Source organism: Coloeus monedula (assembly GCF_965178545.1).
Source record: "Coloeus monedula genome assembly, chromosome: 7".
NCBI lineage: Eukaryota > Metazoa > Chordata > Aves > Passeriformes > Corvidae > Coloeus > Coloeus monedula.
This window is the reverse complement of record NC_138787.1, coordinates 28796650-28814695: the sequence shown is the minus strand read 5'-3', so window position 1 is coordinate 28814695 and position 18046 is coordinate 28796650. Positions and strand designations below refer to the sequence as shown.

Below are 18046 nucleotides of genomic sequence, written 5' to 3'. Positions count from 1 at the left end.
CCAGCCCAGCTCTCTGCATAATAAATCTTTTTTTTTTTTTAAATGTAAATGACAGCTAAAACATTATTGAAGAAATGTGCAGATTATAGTTTAGTTGAAAATCTTTTTGATGTCACTTTTTTACAAGACTACTTCAGAAGTCATGTCTCAACCACATGCTCTTGTAAATTCAAGGTTAAGATTTGGAGGGTTTTTAGGATAAAGTCATTGATGTATTATTAGTATGTGTTAAATTTTGGGAAAGCTTTTGAATGGGTTCAGATTTTAAATTTCCCTTATAATTTGGGCAAATACAGACCATTTTTTGGAAGTGTTCAATGACCACAAAGCTGGCTCTCTTCTCTAGGAAAAGCTTCTCAAACACATTGATGTCATTGGTGCTTTCAACACATAGACCACTGCTGATTTGTTCAAAATGCTCCCACTTATTTCCAGTTAATGATGGAAATGCTGGGATCTATTTTTTTTTTTTTCCAATTAAATAGAAACCTTCACCTGGCTCAGCTCCAGTTTCTATTCCCTGAAAACATTTTTCACATTCTCTGATGAATCTCCTGACATTGCTAAGACAAGCGATCATTTCCTGAGAGCTCCTCAAGCAAGGCGAGACCTGTTTGGTTCTTGGACGGCTGCTAACAAGAGAAATTCACTGGCCTGCAGGATGTGATTAGGATCACCATGTGGAGCACCCTCCTCAGCTGGTGCTGGTGCTACAGGGTGTTCAGCCTTTTGGACTGCAGAGCAAACCCCATTTTCTCACCCCTCCTTAAGATCTTCCAGATACGGTTACGCCGCCCTCTTTCAGTGTGCCTGGAGTGATGTTTAATCCTCTGTGCATTTCATCGAATTTCACTTATCGTCATTATTGATGAGTGACACCGAGGTTAAATGATTCGTATCAAGACATTTTGCTCAAAAAAAAAAAAAAAAAAAGAGTACATCAGTTTTGAGTCAGTGGAGACACTTTGCTCAGATGCCAATCAGATGGGTAAGTGCAGCAGGCAGGTACCTTCTCAGAGGGCTGCTTTTCCAGTTGGGAAGGGGCCCAATGAAGCCACCTGGAGATTACCAAGTTCTCACTCTACAGTAACAGTGGCAGAAAGGGAGAAGCACGTTTGTTTCTTGCAGCTTGGCTGAGCTGCAGAGCCTGGGAGTGCCTTTGCTCTGAGCTCTACAGCCAAGGGCAGGATGCTGGTGCTGCCAAAGGGTGGGGCAGCCCACCTACAGACTCCAGGCGTGGGGCTGGAGCGCCTTTCCAAGATTGCTGCAAATCCGTCCCAGGTGTGTTCCTCAGCTGCTGTCACTGCCATGGTTGTTTCCCTCGGAGCAGGTGGCTGAAGCTCTCCAAGTGCCATAGGACTGCGGTGCCACAGGTCACACCACCTTTTCAGGGGACGGCTGCTCGCACGACTGGTCAACCAAGTGGTGGTAAAAAAGAGGTAACAGAGCTAAAGATGGTGCTCTTGTTCCAGAATTCCTTTGTGTGAAGCTCTACAGATCTAAATTCTTAAAAAATAGATCTCTCTTACACCCTCATAAGCATCACTTCTTTGTTTTGTTTTTGTCACGGCCAGTTACACCTCATGGCCCATGGAATTTTCCAAGTGGGAAGACACACTGGGAGACACAAAGCCATGAGGAAAATTAGCCCTGCTTTGTCCAGAGTTTTGTTTCCTTCCCTCCTGCTCTCCTCATTTCATTTGATCTATTTTAACCACTACTACCACTCTGTAGCACAAACCTTAGTGCTTTGGCCAACATCCAGCTGTGAAATGTGTGCTCTTCTTCTGCATGATTCACTCTGCAGGTGTCAGGAAAGCTGTTCCTCGTGCTCCTGAGTCAAAAAATGCAACTGTCTGTCTGTCAAAGCCTGGCAGAGAAGATGTTTGTATGGGCAGAGCACACTGGGGTCCTTCCCAAAAAGGAACAGCAAAGGCATAGTGACAGTGGAGAGGTGACATTTGTGGAGGTTGTTTTCATCTGTACTCTTTCTGTACAGTGAATGGAGAAAGGGAAAAAGAGAGTCCTTTAGAAGACATTCAGAGCATCAGACCAAGCTTCTGCTTCAAAGTCTTTCCTTAAACATCCTTTTTCTATGAAGGCTACCCTGGGCTGTACTTAGTAAGTTAAGGCTAGACAGAGGAATGTCGATCACAGATTTATGTAGCCCCATTCCCTGCTTCCTGGTGCAAGAGCTGCCTTTTGTGGTGTGTTGCTATGTGTTCTGCTGCCTACTGATACCACCCTACACATGATGGTAAAGGTGGGATGGTAAAACAGCCTCTGACAGACAAAGGTATCAGCCAGAATTTACTTTTTGGTAAGCCATTGACACTTGATGTTTCCAGCAAGTGCACTGTAGTTGTGCAGCAGCTCTTCCAGAGGTGACAGCAGGCATGCTACTATACCCCTGACATATCTGCCTGACAGGTCAGTGTGGGGAAAATGGAAAGAGGGAAGCAAAGGGATGCATGTAATGAATCAGAAGTGCTGGCACAATTGGAGGAAGCTACAGTAGTCACAAACCCTCAGCATATGTGAAAACATCGCTTTGTTCATTTTTTTTTACACCAAACATATTTAATATGGCCATTTCACATTTTACATGAATCATAAATCAAAGAGAAATAAGTGTATTGGCCACAACATGGGTTGTTTTGTAGCTTCTAAATTTCTTAAGTGTTAGGTCATTTTACTTACAAGTTAAATGGCTGTCTGCAAGAGGCCTTGGTTGGTCATAAATAGTCCTTCCAATAATATAAAACACACCATTTGTTTACAACACGTATGCGCTTCCAAGTAGATCCAACAGCTCGTAAAGAACAAGAGCCCCTATGTCATCCCTACAGAGACCACTGCAATAAAGAGCTGTTGGAATGACTCCGTACTCAGTAAGTGCAATCGGATCCAGCAACAGTAGCTTTTATGGGCTTTTTTCTCCCCTCCAGGAAAACCTGAGATATTAGTGCAATATTAAAGAGCTGTGATGGTTTTACCCAGAGTGGGATCTTACTCTTCCTATGCTCCCACTGGTTTTGGGAGTGGAGTGAGGTTAACACTCACCAAAGAAGGTCAGAATCAGACCTGTTAGGATGGTTTGTTTTCATAAGGGATACGATTGATTAAAAAGAAGGTTAATTGAATATTATGCAGCTGCCACAGTAGTATAAACTCCAAGCCCTGGCTTATAAACAACATTTGTTGCAGAAGGGTTATTACCTGCTTACAATTGGAGCAATGAGCCTTTCATTCCTTGTTTATTCCAGGATGGTGAAGCAGTAAAAATGCACATGCTGGTACATGACCTCAGGTGGGCTCCTAGGAAATCTTAGCCCAGTTTAAGTAATAAATATGTTCTCACACAGGCAGAGGTGTGCCCTGATTGAACTCTGAAGTGAAACACCAACTAAAAGCAGCTTTTGATCTAGATTAGAAACCTACTTTAAGTGTTTGAAGTAGAAAAGCAGTAGGAGCTGATCTGAGTCTCCAAAGCCTTTTGTCAATAGAAGAGATCTGAACAATTTCCTTTTAATACTATTACTGCATTTTTATTGTGATTTCTGTAGTTCTTGGACAGTACAGAGGGGTGTGATATTTATCCAATGGATTTAAAGACTAACAGGATCATTAACACATTCACTGACTCAACCTCAGATCATGCTGAGCGTGACCAGATCAGTGTAAGAGATCCACAGGAGCACGGGATTCACCTTGCCCCACTGGAGAAGGCATCTAAGCTGGCTACTTGAGGTCACTCTGTAATCAATGAGGAGAGTGACACGTCTTTCAGAGGAAAGTCCGCCCCATTCTAGGTGTCTAAAACAAGATGTGCCAATCTCTTCCCATGGACTTTGAAGGAACCCAGAGGGTTCGTCCCATATGTACCTGATTCTACATACCTGATTCTGCCAATCAGCTCAGGAAGGATCCTGCAGAGAAGAAAAGGAGTGCATCCCCTTCAGTTGCTTCTGCATGAAACTGCTGGTTCATTTGCACCAAGTGTAATTCACTGATTCATTGGCCAACTGCTTTGCTCAACAGTTTTCATTCCAAACTCATTGCTGTGCCCATGAGGATCACCTGTGAACAGCCTCCTCACCCTCCCTTAAAGCTCTAGCCCTGTCCACACCAACCCACCTCTACAAAAACAAGTTGAAAATCAGTCTCTTGAGTAGCTCAGCTGACTCTTGCTGCAGCCAAATTAAATCTTTCTCATCCACAGGCTGGACAAGACTCTAACGAGATCACAACTGATGTATCTATCAGTTGCTCACCCAACAATTGCTTCCCATCACATACATAATACACAGATTAATTTCTCCTTTCTCCAAACCCAATATTCAATTTGCCATTGTCATGGCCCATCACAGCTCTGCTAATCTGTCCTACTTCTGTCTCCTTTTGGACAACGACTAAGTCAGTCAACAAGCCATTTTTATCATAAATCTTCTGGTTGACAAATTTATCCAGCCCTTGCTCTGAATCCCTCTCCTGTGCTGTCCCTGCTGCTGTTCCTAAGCACCACCGGAGTCCAACTGACTGTGCTGGTGTGGTAACGACAGACCAAGACCAACCACCATTTGCCAATAAAAAGAAATAACAACAGACACAATGAATTATGAAAAAAAATTACTTTTTAATGTACAAAAGGTTTATATACAGGTTCAGCATGTTACCTCCATTCTTATGATGTAGAAAACAGCTAAAAATGTTCTTAAGATATAAATTTGACAGAACAATTCACCTACAGTATTTTAGTAATGATGTCTTCTATACATAATATATACAGTGCTGGAAAGATTATTATAATACTTTTTCAGTAAATGAAGGAAGACCACCACTGGAAAGTCCAAAAAATCTCAAGTCATTGGAGATTTGGTTTTGCTTTTGTATTTGAACTTTTGCTAATGAGATATCTGTGAGGAGGGACTCAGTAGCCATCGTTGCCCTATGCAGCTGTTAAAAAAATCAGATTAGCAATTGAAGGACACACGAAAGCCTGATCCATCTCAGCACAAGAGATGCCCAGTTGTACTCCAAGTGTCCAGGACAACATACAGTGTCCTAAAACATGTACTGCCCTCTTTTCATAAATGCAAAGGCAAAGGCAAGGGCAAGGTCAGTAACTGCAGGAGAATATATACAGCAGACTATAAAAAAATCCCTTTAAACACAACTTTCACAGGAGACACAAATAAACAGCCAGGCACTTTGCTTTGCTTCCCCGTCCTCATGCACCCTGGACATCAGCAGGAGTCATTGAGGGGTGAAGGGCAGGGCTGAGAGCACCCTGTGTGCACCCTCTGCATTTGGGATGAGGATGGATGAGACTGCGGGATGCTGAGCAGCACTGCCTTGCACCAGCCATACCCAGGGCTACCCAGCAGCAAAGCTGTCCCAATCCACCACTGCCAAGCACAGCTCCTGCCTATCTGATATCACAGAGTTTGCCTGCAGGTAACACGTGGCATTTTCATGTCAGCCCCTGGTCATGCTGGGAACAGTGATCAGTTTGTGCAAAAGGAAAGCAAAGACACCAGAAAGCACCTTTATAAAGCTGTCCTGGTCCTGTGCAGGAGACGGAGTCAGGTGCAAATGAAAACATCACACTGATATGACGGGGAGATGGGGAGGAAAGAGTGAAGCTCTGCAGATGCTTACTCAGTCCAGCTGTAAGAACCTGTTGTTCCCTGCCCTTCAACATATGGGGTACAAAGTATTTGAGGCTATGAGAGCAGGATGAGAAGAGTTGTCCTTGTCCAACGCTGTCTGAAGTTAAGCAAGGCCTCCTCCCAAGTACATGTACCCCACTGCTTCTACCCTGTTGTCTAATGACAGCAAAAATAAATAATGCAACAAAGGTTAACTTCAGTGCCAGGTGGGACTGTCCTGGAAACAGCTGATCACTATTATGAGCAGTTATACTCTGGTGGAGACCTTGGCTTTGGGAGGCTCCTCCTATCTCTTCCCCAATAATGCTTCCAAGAGATTCTCACTGACCAAGCTACTATTCTGACTCAAATACTTGTTTTGAGACTATCCACATGTTTGGTCCTGCAGGTGCAGTCTGCTAGTGCAGGTGCTGCAGGCTGCAGGTGCAGTCTGCTAGTCAAATGAACAACTTGGGTTGACTGTGGTATATTTTTTGGATACAACAGTTTTTCTCATGCTGTGGGACATGTTAAGCTAGCACTGGGTGCATGCCAACAAGCCTGCTTGTGGGGCAGGGTGTTTTGGCCCCACATCAGTGCGGCCAGGCTCCTGTTGTGCATATGGAGCCCAGGCAGAGCTCTGCATTGAGCACATCACACAGACGAACCCTCGCAGATTAACCTGCTCCCCCAATGCTGCCACAGTGCACATTCGGCTGGAATGATCATAAAACTCTCTCCATCACCATCACTTGTTTTATGTGAGCACCTCAGCACAGAAAACCCGCCAGAGAGAGAAGCTGCTGCAAAGCTCCAAGGGATACGGTAATGTGTGCTCCAGCACTCTGACATTAAAGATGCATGTGGGGCACTCACAGAAAGTCACTGTGTTCAGAAGGTGCAAAGTTATGCATGTGTGTCAGTCTGCACGCCAGAGCCTTCCTGCCACAGGGGATTATTTCCCAGTGATTGCTGTTCCCCGGCCTCTGCTCCACTCTGCACATGATATAAACCACGTTGTAAACACATCTGATCAAAGTGTGCATTCACCTTTTATGTGTCTCATCAATGTGTCTTTCCAATGTTTTCTCAGAAACACCACTATGTTTTTATAAATGTACATTTTATATACGCTTCTGACAATACACTATATTTGATTTTTAAAGGAAGAGAGAGGCCTTGGCTACTTAACAAGAAAGCATGGTAAGGCACTTTGCCGAGAAGCCGTTTGGAATCACTGCTCTTTGCAAGGTACAAAGGTATTTACGGTATAAAACAATACTGCTGGCAGAGGGCTTGTTTGGAGACGTAACTAAACCCTACTCTCATCAGAGCAGAATATGTAGTATGGCTTTTATTCTAACCAAAACCGCATCCTCCCATTTCTTTCTGAGGTGGGTTGAAAATGAAATTTTTTTGCAAATGTAACTAATGGAAAATGATGGGGAGTGCTATTTTACAGGGCTTCCCGGAAGGGAGGGTTTCATCTCTAACCACCCTCATGCTGGCTCCTAGCTTGGTGGTGATACTGTTCAGTGCTCTGGGAAACCAAGCCAAAAAAATAATACTAGAGGTGCACCCTTGTGGTACTGCCTGCATATAGTTTACATAATTCTGTACACAGACTTTTTAAAATTTTCATTTTGAAATCCTTTAATGTATTTAACAGTTATAAAAAACCCTACCCTATTGAAACATTATTTTTGACAAGCACATTCATACAACTGCTTCACGCAGAGCCCCTTGGATAGCACCAAGGCCTTGTGCTTTACCATTACGACATCATGTTTAGAAATTTACTCTCTTCTGCCAGCGTGGTTAGCATGGAGCTCATATCACCTATTGCCATATTGCTTATCCCTGCAGGTATGGTGGGCAGTGTCAGAGAGTTTCGTGGAGTCGTCAGGCGAGAGGAGTTCTGGGAGAGATTCTGCAGGATGCTGGGGCTCAGGGTTCCCGACATCAGGCTCGAATGGTCCCCATCGTCCATGATGGCATCAAAATCTATCTGGGGCGGCTCAAGACCTTGAGAGTCCACTGTGCTGGACACCTGGTTTGTTCCCGGGGAAGGCAGAGTGGCTGGCTTGCTGTTTTGTGTGCACTGCTGCTGCCTGACCCGACAGTCCGCGTGGTTCTCGAAGCCGTTGTTCTGCTCATACATGTGGATTTGGCCGTAATAGTACATCAAGCTGTTGTCCCTCGTGCCGTCCGCACACTGCTGGGCTGGTGCCAGCAACATGTCGCTGCTTCTTTTATGCATGGCCTCTGTCGTCTCCTGGCCCTGGCTGATGGTGTTCGTAGGATGGGGAGTTCTCATGTAGCCCAGCTGCTGGGTGGTACGGACCCCTCGGGGTCTGCTGCCTGGGTTTGGCTCCAGCGGGGGACGAGGCTGGATCATGCCAGGAGGATACGCCTGCGCAGCTGAACCCATCATGCTCTGCTGAGGCTCAAAACTGGGCTGATTGGAGGTCATGATGGGCTGAGGAAAGGTCTCCTGAGCCACAGGGAAGTTCAGGTGGCTTGGCTGAGATGAGTAGTTCTGCTGACTTGGTTCATGCATGACCTGTCCCAGCACTGTGCGCTCACTGTTGCTCCTGACCATCAAAGAAGGGTCGGTTGCCATGTCCATTTGCTGAGGGTGAAGGTGGGGTCCGGACTTTGCTGCCATGTTGCTACAATTAGGAGAGATCTGATTTGGGTTGCCACTGATTGCACTGGGGCTCAGCATCTGATGAGGTTGGTTATACCCTGTGTGCAAGCCCATGTCGGGGTTCATGCTGGGACCTAGGCTCATGGGCTGCTGCCGTAGCTGCATGCAGTTTAGCCTCTGCCCATCCATGCCCATGTTTCTCTGCATAAAGCTCTGCTGTGTTACATTCATACTGTTGTCTGGCAGCTGCATCTGCTGCTGGTTGTAGTTCTGGTACTGACCAAAGTTCTGCTTCTGCTGGACCACTGCTAAGTTCCCTTGTGAAAACTGCTGCTTCGACTGATTGGACATGATATCAACTGTGCCTGAGCTGACTTCATTCCACTGGACAGGCATGTTATTTTTATTCATGTCTGAAGAAGTATCAAAACTCATGGAACACTCTGCCATCATGGGTCCCAAGTGGCTCATGCTTGTCTCAGCCACCGCCATCCTGCGCTGGCTGGTCAAGGCTGGAGGCTGCAGCTTCCCACTTCCTTGGAAGTTCTGCATGTCATTGCTGTACCCCATGGAAGTGCTCTCAGCCACTGTCCCATTGCTCTGGGATTTGATGTACTGTACCACGTCATCTGGCAGCATAATGTCATCATCTCCAATGGGTGCGTCTGTCTCCCCGGACATGGCTTCCATGGTGATGTTTTCACTGATGCTCAGTGGTCGGGGTGAGTAGGTGTGCCGGGGCAGGCTCCCATCTGAGCGCCCGTAGCTCTGGAGACCAAAATTCCTCCTGTCTGTGGCATGTGGAGGATGGAAGGGGTTCACGCTGTTGGTGCTGTTGAAGCGGTGAACTCGTGGGAGGGCCTGGGAGTCTCCGGGAGGTCTCCTCACTGGGTCACTTGCCCGTCTGGTGCAGTTGCCCTGCACCTCCTGGGGAAATGCTGGAGCTGATGGGTAGCCATAAGTGTTACCATCGCTGCAACGCCTGGGGCCTGGCGGGAGGCGGATGGAGGGCAAGGTGGGGTCTGGTCCATCCATAAGTGAGATCCTGTTCTTCAGGGTCATCCTCTCCATGTTTGGCAGGGGGGTCGGAGGAGGGCCCCCTGTGGCAGCAGCATACTTGGCTTTCAGCCTGTAATGCTGAGCTGGTGTGAGGTTCAGCAGTCCTGGCATCCCGCTGCACTGGCTCGCCTCGCTCGACCGGCGGGAGGCATCCGTGGAAATCGGGTCGTAGGAGTCAGCAGAGCTTGTGTTATTGGGGCGGTGCCCAAGATGTGAAGCCTCACTGGAACGGCGGCTGGAAAAGTATGGGGAGATCCCTGAGGATCTGCGGCTGACGGTGTAGGCAGAGCTGACGGTGCTTGTTGTACTATCACGGCGCTCGTTGAGTTGGTTCAGCATTGTAACCTCATTGACAGACAGCTCCATTATTCTGGGGTTAGGCAGCATAGCAGAAGAACCACCACTATTTTCTAGAACAGAGCCTGAGAGAAAGGTTGCAGGGAAGGAAAAGGTCTAGTTAGCTGAGAAATTTCACTTGGTAGTGTTCTAGGTGGCAGAATACAGACCCACAAAGCCGCCCCCAAATATTTCATGGGAGTGATGGAGAGTTTCACGTGCTGCTAGTGAATTCAAAGCTTCATTTCTAGCTCCATGCTCATGCAAAAGGAGCAAGAAGTCTGGGGAAAGAAGAAGTCCCTACTGCAAAGACTTGGTAACATGTACACCCCTTAAACTCAGCTTCTGAGGAAATATCTGCACATGGGCTTCCCTCAGTAGAACAAAGGTTGGACTGGTGTGAAAAGTGCCATAGGGACAGAACATAGCTGCAACCACAGCTGCCCTCTGGGACAGATGCAGAGCAGTCAGGGATAGCAGGCTGAGAGCCCAAAGGCTGACATTCAAAGGCTCTTCCAAGAATAACCCAAGAAGTTCTGAGATCTAGTATAACCCAGGCACCATGCCTTGGGACTTCCTGGAAAAGTTAGAGGATCTCTAGAGGGTTCATAAAGATGCTTTTATCAGGAATTACCAGCAGTGGGAAACAAGCCTATGAAGCTGGAGGCAATAGCCAGGAGCTTCTGAAGTGACAAAAGGCCTGTCAGAGCAAGATTATGGAGCGAGGTCTTGTTTGGATTGCTGCTGTGCTCCAGTGGTCTCCTAGGAGGCACATTAGCCCTTGGGGAACTGTTACTGCTGAAAGAAATGCAAGCAGTCTTGGGACTGTAACAGGGACAAAGAGGACAGCTGTGTCTAGGTTCTGGGCAAGCTCAGAAACAAGGACACCAACACCTCTGTCTCCCTTCATAGGTCCATAGAACTGAGCACCTGGGCTTCTGTTGCACATCACCAGATGGCTGTGTTTACACCCAAGCTGTCTGTTTTACCTGACATCTTAATCTAGCAAAGCAGGACTCAGAGGCAATAAGAAATGATCCTCATTCCTCCAGGGCAGACTCTTGGTTATGAAACCAGGGTCAAACTCTGGGAGGTTCCTACAGGACATGGTCCAGGCCCAGAGCTTACCATTTCCTGAGATGGGAGGCAGCTTGGTGTTTCTGGCTTGTGGAGCTGGGCTCACCCATGAGCAGGAATCTTTAACTGTCTTGAGTTTCTCTTTCTTGAGCTGTTCAAGTCGTTGCATAGTCGTCATGTGTTTCCTTAGCTGCAGGCTGACTGCCGAGTTACCAGATGAGACCGTTGAGTCCACGACAGGAGCGTTGTCATCCAACGCCGTCAGATCTCCCAGACTTCCCCCGCTGTGCATGTTCATTTCTACTCCACTGTCATTGTTGTTGGTGCTGCCAAGGGGTGATGGCTCACTGCTGCATGACGACTGGCCACCAGGACTGGACTGACACATCTTGGGGAGGGAAAAGAGGAAAAAGAGTTAGCCAGGTGAAAACACTGATGGAAAAAAAATCAGGAGCCCAACATCCTCAGTGTTAGTCCTGGAGGCTAGGAGAGCTCCTGTCCTAGGGTCTCCCCTTTCTTGTTACCCCTCCCTGCTGCAGGATCTCAGCTCTTCCAAAAGGCAGGTGCCCCTTCCCTGTGAGAGGAGGATGGGACAGCACCCCACAGCTGGAAAACCTATGGTGATTCAACTGCAGGATGGAGAGAAACCAAATGCTCTTCCTCCAAAAGAAGGAGGACAGATGTTTCTCGAAGAAAAGCAGCACGTCACCTGGTTGTGCAAGGTATATTGCAGCAAACACTGGCTTATCCAACATAGGATCAAGGCTTAAGTATTTCAGACACAACGTATTTTTGTCTTTAAAATACCCTAACATATAATTAGGTTAGCTGACAAACTTCCCCACCAGATAAAAACCTGGTTCACTGTTTGCAAACTCCCACTTGCAGATAAGGCAGATAAGCACCATATTTATTTTATTTACATTAGGAATGTAAACTACTCTCATTGGGTAGTTTATTTGCAGCAGACACTATATAGTTTGAACTTGCTCTGCTGCTGCTACCAAACAGGATGCCTGGCTTTTCTGCTCCAGGCCCAGGCTCCAGCAAAAAATGGGAGTGCTGAAAAGGCAACATACTCTGCCCTGGGCCAAGGTGGGAATGCAGGGTGCTGCAATGTTCTTACTTTACTCCATAGCAGCCCCCCATGAGCAGGATTGACTGGCTCTAATTGCCCTTCAGTCCAGATGATAGAGACTGCAATCCCAAGATTTAATGGCAAGTTGTGACGCTGGGAGAAAGGTGGCAAAGGGAATCTTTGAGCACTGCATCCTCTTCTTCTCTGTGTTCAAGCAGATCTCCCCTATCCCTCCCCACTGCCCCACATACTTCCACTTCCACCCTGTCAGGGTTAAATGGAGACAGAGATCTGCAGGAGATCATGCTTTATACAGCTATTTTAATACAAAGGATTTCTTTGCTCACCTTAGTACCGACTGTCCTTAGGAAGGTAGAGTAAGGAAGGGTAAGTGGGAATAAAGAACAGGTTGTTAGGACAAAGACAGCATTAACAAAAAGGACCAGGTTAGTAAAAAGGAGGAAGAGGGAAATGCAGAATACAGCACAAATTACCAATATATCCCCCACTCCCATACCCCATCTTCCCTGCCTTCCCTCTTCAGAGGTACAAATATAAGCTCCTAGGAGAGACTTTCTACCTGTTTCCATGGGTTTGGGGTGACACACAAAGATGGGTCAAAACAAGGAGCCTGGGAATCATGAGAACAGTGATGGGAACCTCCCACCACCCCAACCTTAATGAGGAAACAGGATGTGGACCCACCAGATGAGATGCCACCTGTTAGATGTGCACAAGTGAGGTATGCAGTGCTAGAGAGGGACAGTGAAGATAAACACATGAACCAGGGCCCTGCTGCTAGTGAGATGGCTTGGCTGGAGCCCTGAGAGCACAGAGTGCTAGGAAAACAACCCCATACCTTCAGGAGAAACAGGGTGGGGAGCTGTAACTGTGTCAGTGTTTACATAGGAAAAAAACAATAAAACACATGCAGGAAGAGTATTGGAGAATGGTCATTCTGTCCAGTAGTTCTCACATTTAGCTTTTGTAACACAGTACAGAGCCCCATCACAGTAAACTGTTTCTTTAGTCGATTAGAGACATTCTGGATGTGTAAATACTCAGTTTTTTCCTAACTGAAACATGCTGCTCATTGGTAATTTGTCCGACAACACATCCCCATACCCTTCTGAGAAAATCTTTGTAGCTCCAGGGCATGTTTTTCACAGGAATAACAATCTTTTAGCCTGGATTCAAATCAAGAAAATATGTATTTTGGAGCTCAGTGTCCTTTCAGCTCCAGTGAGAAGTCTGGGGAGTATGTGAATATTCCTTTGCAGGTGAAGGTCTTTTCTTCTGTATTCAGCCCATACCCTGTCCCACTCTGAGCTGATGAAGCAAACCAGAACTTTGGGTAAGAAAGTGAAAAGAAACATCAAAAGGCAAAAGTGATCAATGTGTTGCAATGCTCCATCTCCTCCTCCACCCTGGATGGGGTGGAAGAAGCTTCATGTGTTTGAACCCATCACTGTGCACAGCTCCTTAATACCACTGACCACACTACAGCCAATTGTGGAGCTGCTGTAATGGCCAGAAAACTGATAAGTGGTCTTTGCTTCAGCTGGTGTCCACTCATGGAGCTGTAAAGCTTGGTTATGGTTGTGTGACAGCCTGTACTCTGTGGGTCACAGCATTGCTTCCATGTTTATTCCTAGTTTCCCTCTCCTGCCCCATCATCCCGCTACAATTTTCTATGGCAGCTGGAAGTCACGTATTGAATTTATGTACACCTGAGTAATCTGCTCTAGCAGACATGGACTGATCAGGGAGGTGGGACTAGATGATCTCAAGAGGTCCCTGACAACCCCAGTGACATTGTGCTTCTGTGCATAGTGGACAGGATCAAGGAATTGAACTTGCTTTAAGATACTCAACAAAAATAAAACATCTAGTTTTATCCCCACTGGCTTCATCAAACAGCAGCAGCCTAGAAAGAAAAGGAGTGAAAGGCGAAGGGAGGAAGAAAAACGGGACTGCTTAAGCCAGGACCTTTGCTTCAAGAAGCATTCATCAGTCTGTGCCCTGTGGTCATTGCTCAATTTAAACTGGTGAGGTAGGTAAAGCTCATTTGACCACAACACTCCTGGGTTTTACCCACTTTCACAGCACAGGAATGCCAAGCTCAGCACGGGCCATCACATGGCCCCCATAACTACAAGGGCAGGAATTTATGATGCTGGGTAGGAAGGTGCAAAACGTACTGGATTGTGCCCTGACCTGCAGTTTCATTTCTGGACTTGAATTCTAGAGTTGCAGGGCACGTGCCCAGAGAGGTAAATGGAATACAAATGCTTCATGCCCCTATTGCATCAGAGAGATCAGGAACCCTGTCATTTCTGCCAAAAGCAACTGCTCTTACCACAGAATTCTCCGTTTTTATCGTTTTGACTTGTAAGCAATCCTCCACGCTCCTCGTGGTGCTGTTGGCCTCGGGGCTCTCCTCGGACACCTTGCTGCTCTGCTTGGCGCTTGCCTCATTGTCCCCATTTTCCTTGAGTGGAGGTGGCCTCGGGTGAACGTCATTGCGCTGCTTCTTCGTGACGTGCGCATCAGGCCCGTGCACTGTCTTGACGTGTTTCCTGAGGGAACTGGGGTCTGTGTACCGCTTCGTGCAGCCAGGGATTTTACAGACGTAGGGTTTCTGTCAGTACAAACAAATCTTGGGTTATATTTAGAATAAGCCCAAATATTCCAGGTACAGTGTATGGGCCAGGAAAATACAATGAGCAAAGCAGCAGGAAGCAGCAAAATGTGGAGCATCTGCTCCACAGGACTCTGTAAGACTGAGATACGGAAGATGTGATATATGGGCTGCTGCTGATCAACAGAGACTTGGCCGGTCATTTCACGTTGGCTAAACTTCTTGTTTTTAGTTTCTAGATCAAAAGACAGCTAAGAATTCATGAAATACTTTCCTAGTATTACTTTCCCACGTATGTATTTGCTCGGGTGGCCACAGGAATGTTTCCTGATTAAGGATGGGAGGGAGGTGATGTAGCGGACTGGGCATAACACATTCGCACTGCTAAGGTGGGATCTACACCAAGAAGATGTCTGAAACCTTTTGGCTGATGGAAATCCAGTGAATTCAAGCCAGACTGGATTCACCCTACTCAATCTATCATACCACTCCAGCACCTGTCACCTTGAAATCTGTTATTGTGCAAAACAAACCACAGGCATGCAATGTTTTTCTTCAGACGACAGCACTCTATCCCGAATTCATGAATCATTGATTGCCATAGGAAAACAAGGCTGAAGCCATGCTTCTGAAAACAGAAGTCAGCAAACAGATACTTTTATTCTTTTAACTTTTTTTTTTATTTTACCAAGTCTCCAATTCCAAAGTGTATTAGCACTGCAGTTGTTTGAGCTGGTGCTGCTGCACTGGAAGCTCTGAATTCATCACAAGTTCTGCTTTTGGCCTCACAACTACTCTACGTATTTTTCTGCCAATGCACTAGGACAGATCAATGAGAAAAAACAGACATGTTATTTGAAGGCTACCCAAAACGACCATTCCTATTCTTTTTTTTTAAATCTGTTTCGTAATTTTGTCCAGAAACTTAAGTGAAAGAATACAAAGGAGTATATATATTCTTTGCAGAAAGCCAGCATAATCACGTGAAAAACACTTAAAGTCTGTTTTTTATTCAAAAGCATGCTTCCTGACTGATCTTGGCACATCCACGTAGCTAAATCCACGTAACACCCCACTGAGGTAAATATTTAATATATTTTAAAGCTGGGTAAACCAAAGCACAAAAATTAAAACAGTTTGTTTAAAAATATCATGCAACCTTTTGGGCAAGCATTATAGAAATATTATTGCTGCTATTAAACATTATTACAATGAGCAGAACCCCCACCACATGTGCTGAAAAAAATCTGTATATGAACAGCTCAAAGATTTTTTATAAATATCCTTTCGGCTCAACAGTTCTGATTTCTCAGACCCCAGCAATTAGGGTAACAGGATCACTGTTGCTTGGACAGCAGACACTCTACCTAAGAGGATTCAATCACCCTCTTCATCAGGCCATGCCCCCTGCAACTGAGCTGAGCACAACTGCTGTTTCACTGGTGTGCCTTCATCTATCCCCTGGGTTATCCAGATTCTGACATCTAGTGACATCTTCACCCTAGTGAAGTCTTGAGTTTAGATATCTCAGGAACCTCCATCCTACTCTCATGCACACACAGGGTAATACTCATTAGGGTGGGAGAACTCCCCATGCACTAAGCAGAACTGGATTTATGCGTTTTAGCCTTGTTCAGCTTGAGTTGCTGAAAATGTCTCTCTGAGTCTTTGGCTCGTGCCACTCCTCTGTGTATGCACTGGAGAGTGGTCACAGGATGAAAGCCCCTTTTCCAGGTGTAGCTTTGAAGGTAGCCCCTGAAGGGACTCAAATAGTGACTGAAAGTTTAAAATGAAATAGTGTGTATGACATTTCAACAATCAAACAAAAGCCAGTGTGGTAATATATCCCCAGCCTTGAACTTCAGCATGTTTGGACCATACACCTACGTCCTGTCACACAATGATAGTGACAAATACAGGGAACCTGGAACTTCCCCCTTAGAGAAGACTTGGATGACTAACTCTGAAACTGGTGTATTCCAAGTAAACACTGCAAGCAGAGGAAAATATTTAGAAGGTAGCTAGGAACCACAATAGAGTTAACAGTGGGTAATGGGAAATATTCACAGCCACAAACTTCTGCTTTGCATTTGTGTGGTTTTGTGAGCCAAGGTCTCCGTACAGTTTGCTAAGCCAGTGGTCATGGCCACAGCTGGATGCAGGACCCTTGCCTGGGCCTGCTGCCCAGTGTGATGAGCTTTGCTGTGAGGGATACCATCTGTTGTAAAGGATCATGTTATACGTTCCTCAAAAAGAGGGTGTCAAAAATATGGCCCAGAGAGCATCTACAGATCTCCCACAAGTCTTGGGGTGTGTCTGAACTGCATCAAGCAGGGTTGAACAGCAGTTCAGGAGTGAGCATGACTGCAAAATGTAAGATCATTTGGATAGTGACAGTGCCTTGTAATTCCCATGGCAAGGCCAGCTGGTCTGGTACAAATCCTCCACTAGTGGCTGTGCTGTTCCTACCTCTGAGAAGGCCTTGGTGTCCTTCAGGGGAAGCAACTGCAGAGGATAAAAATCCCTATCTGTTATCTGAGTCTTTAATTTGTCTTGTTTGAAAACAGCTAGTGCCAAGTATCAGTGTATTTATATCAGGGTCCACCAGAGACACGGAGTTGGATGCTCCTGGCCTACAGCCTCACCTTCTTGCACAAGGGGAACCCAAATGATCAGACTTTCAAGTGTGTTCAAGCTCTGCTCAGATGAAGTGAGCAGTCATCCCAGATCCAGTGCAGTTCCTGATCTGGATCACTTGGGAATCTGAACCCACTGGAGAAATTACATTTACTAACACATTCAAAATGAATATTCCACATGTAGGGACATGGGACACTAGCTGGCTCAGATGGGAAACTGCCCTGCCTAGAAAAGTTCCTGGTAAAGCTCCAGGGATCTGAACTCAAGTGATCTATGGGCAAAACAGTCGCTCACATACTGTCAAGTGTGCACAGACTGCGGTGAGTCAGTCGGTATCCAGCACTGAAAGCTGTACTGGCAGTCTTGATCCATTCACATGAGAATCCTTAGGAATTGAAGAGAGATGCAAATTTCCTTTAAGACAGGAAAAAATGTTGCAAAAATGTAAATCTTCAGTGGCTCGCTTGATTTATTCAACTTATGAGTGAGAATATGGAGAGTGGTTTAACACTGCAAAATTAAGACGTGGAAATATCAACAATGAAAGGGGCATTGGATCCAGCACTGGAGGAAGGCAGAGAAAGCATCCAGGGCTGGAGAATGAGCAATTTCCAACACCTAAAATGTGAGATTAAACCACAACTGGCTACCTTTCAGGGGAAGATGCTTTAACACAGAAAAATGATGTAGTCAAATACCAATTACTGGGAATGCAGGATGCTGAGCAGACGAGAGGCTGCAACCTATCTTTTTGGTCCCTCCTGGCCTCAAGGTTGGAATAGCCTTAAAACAACCCCAAACTATCCAGTTTAAGTGTGGATATGGGTTAATTTTAACCCATGCCTTGCTGGTGGAGAACAATCCTGACATTTGGGTTCATACCCAAACCAATTCAGAAAACACTGGGATCCTGG

At 46.0% G+C, this 18046-nt stretch overlaps 1 protein-coding gene across 2 annotated transcripts in view; it reads right to left on the bottom strand.

Moving 5' to 3' along the window:
- Positions 1-7425: 7425 nt before the first annotated feature.
- The window catches only part of GLI2 (GLI family zinc finger 2), a gene marked incomplete at both ends in the record, with an annotated part of 138946 nt that continues 128325 nt past the window's right edge, over positions 7426-18046 (bottom strand). For both annotated transcript variants that reach the window (XM_082284924.1, XM_082284925.1), the window contains 3 exons: positions 7426-9782; positions 10825-11161; positions 14211-14492. In XM_082284924.1, coding sequence (XP_082141050.1) covers positions 7426-9782; positions 10825-11161; positions 14211-14492 — 2976 coding nt within the window. The remainder of the gene's footprint in view (positions 9783-10824; positions 11162-14210; positions 14493-18046) is intronic.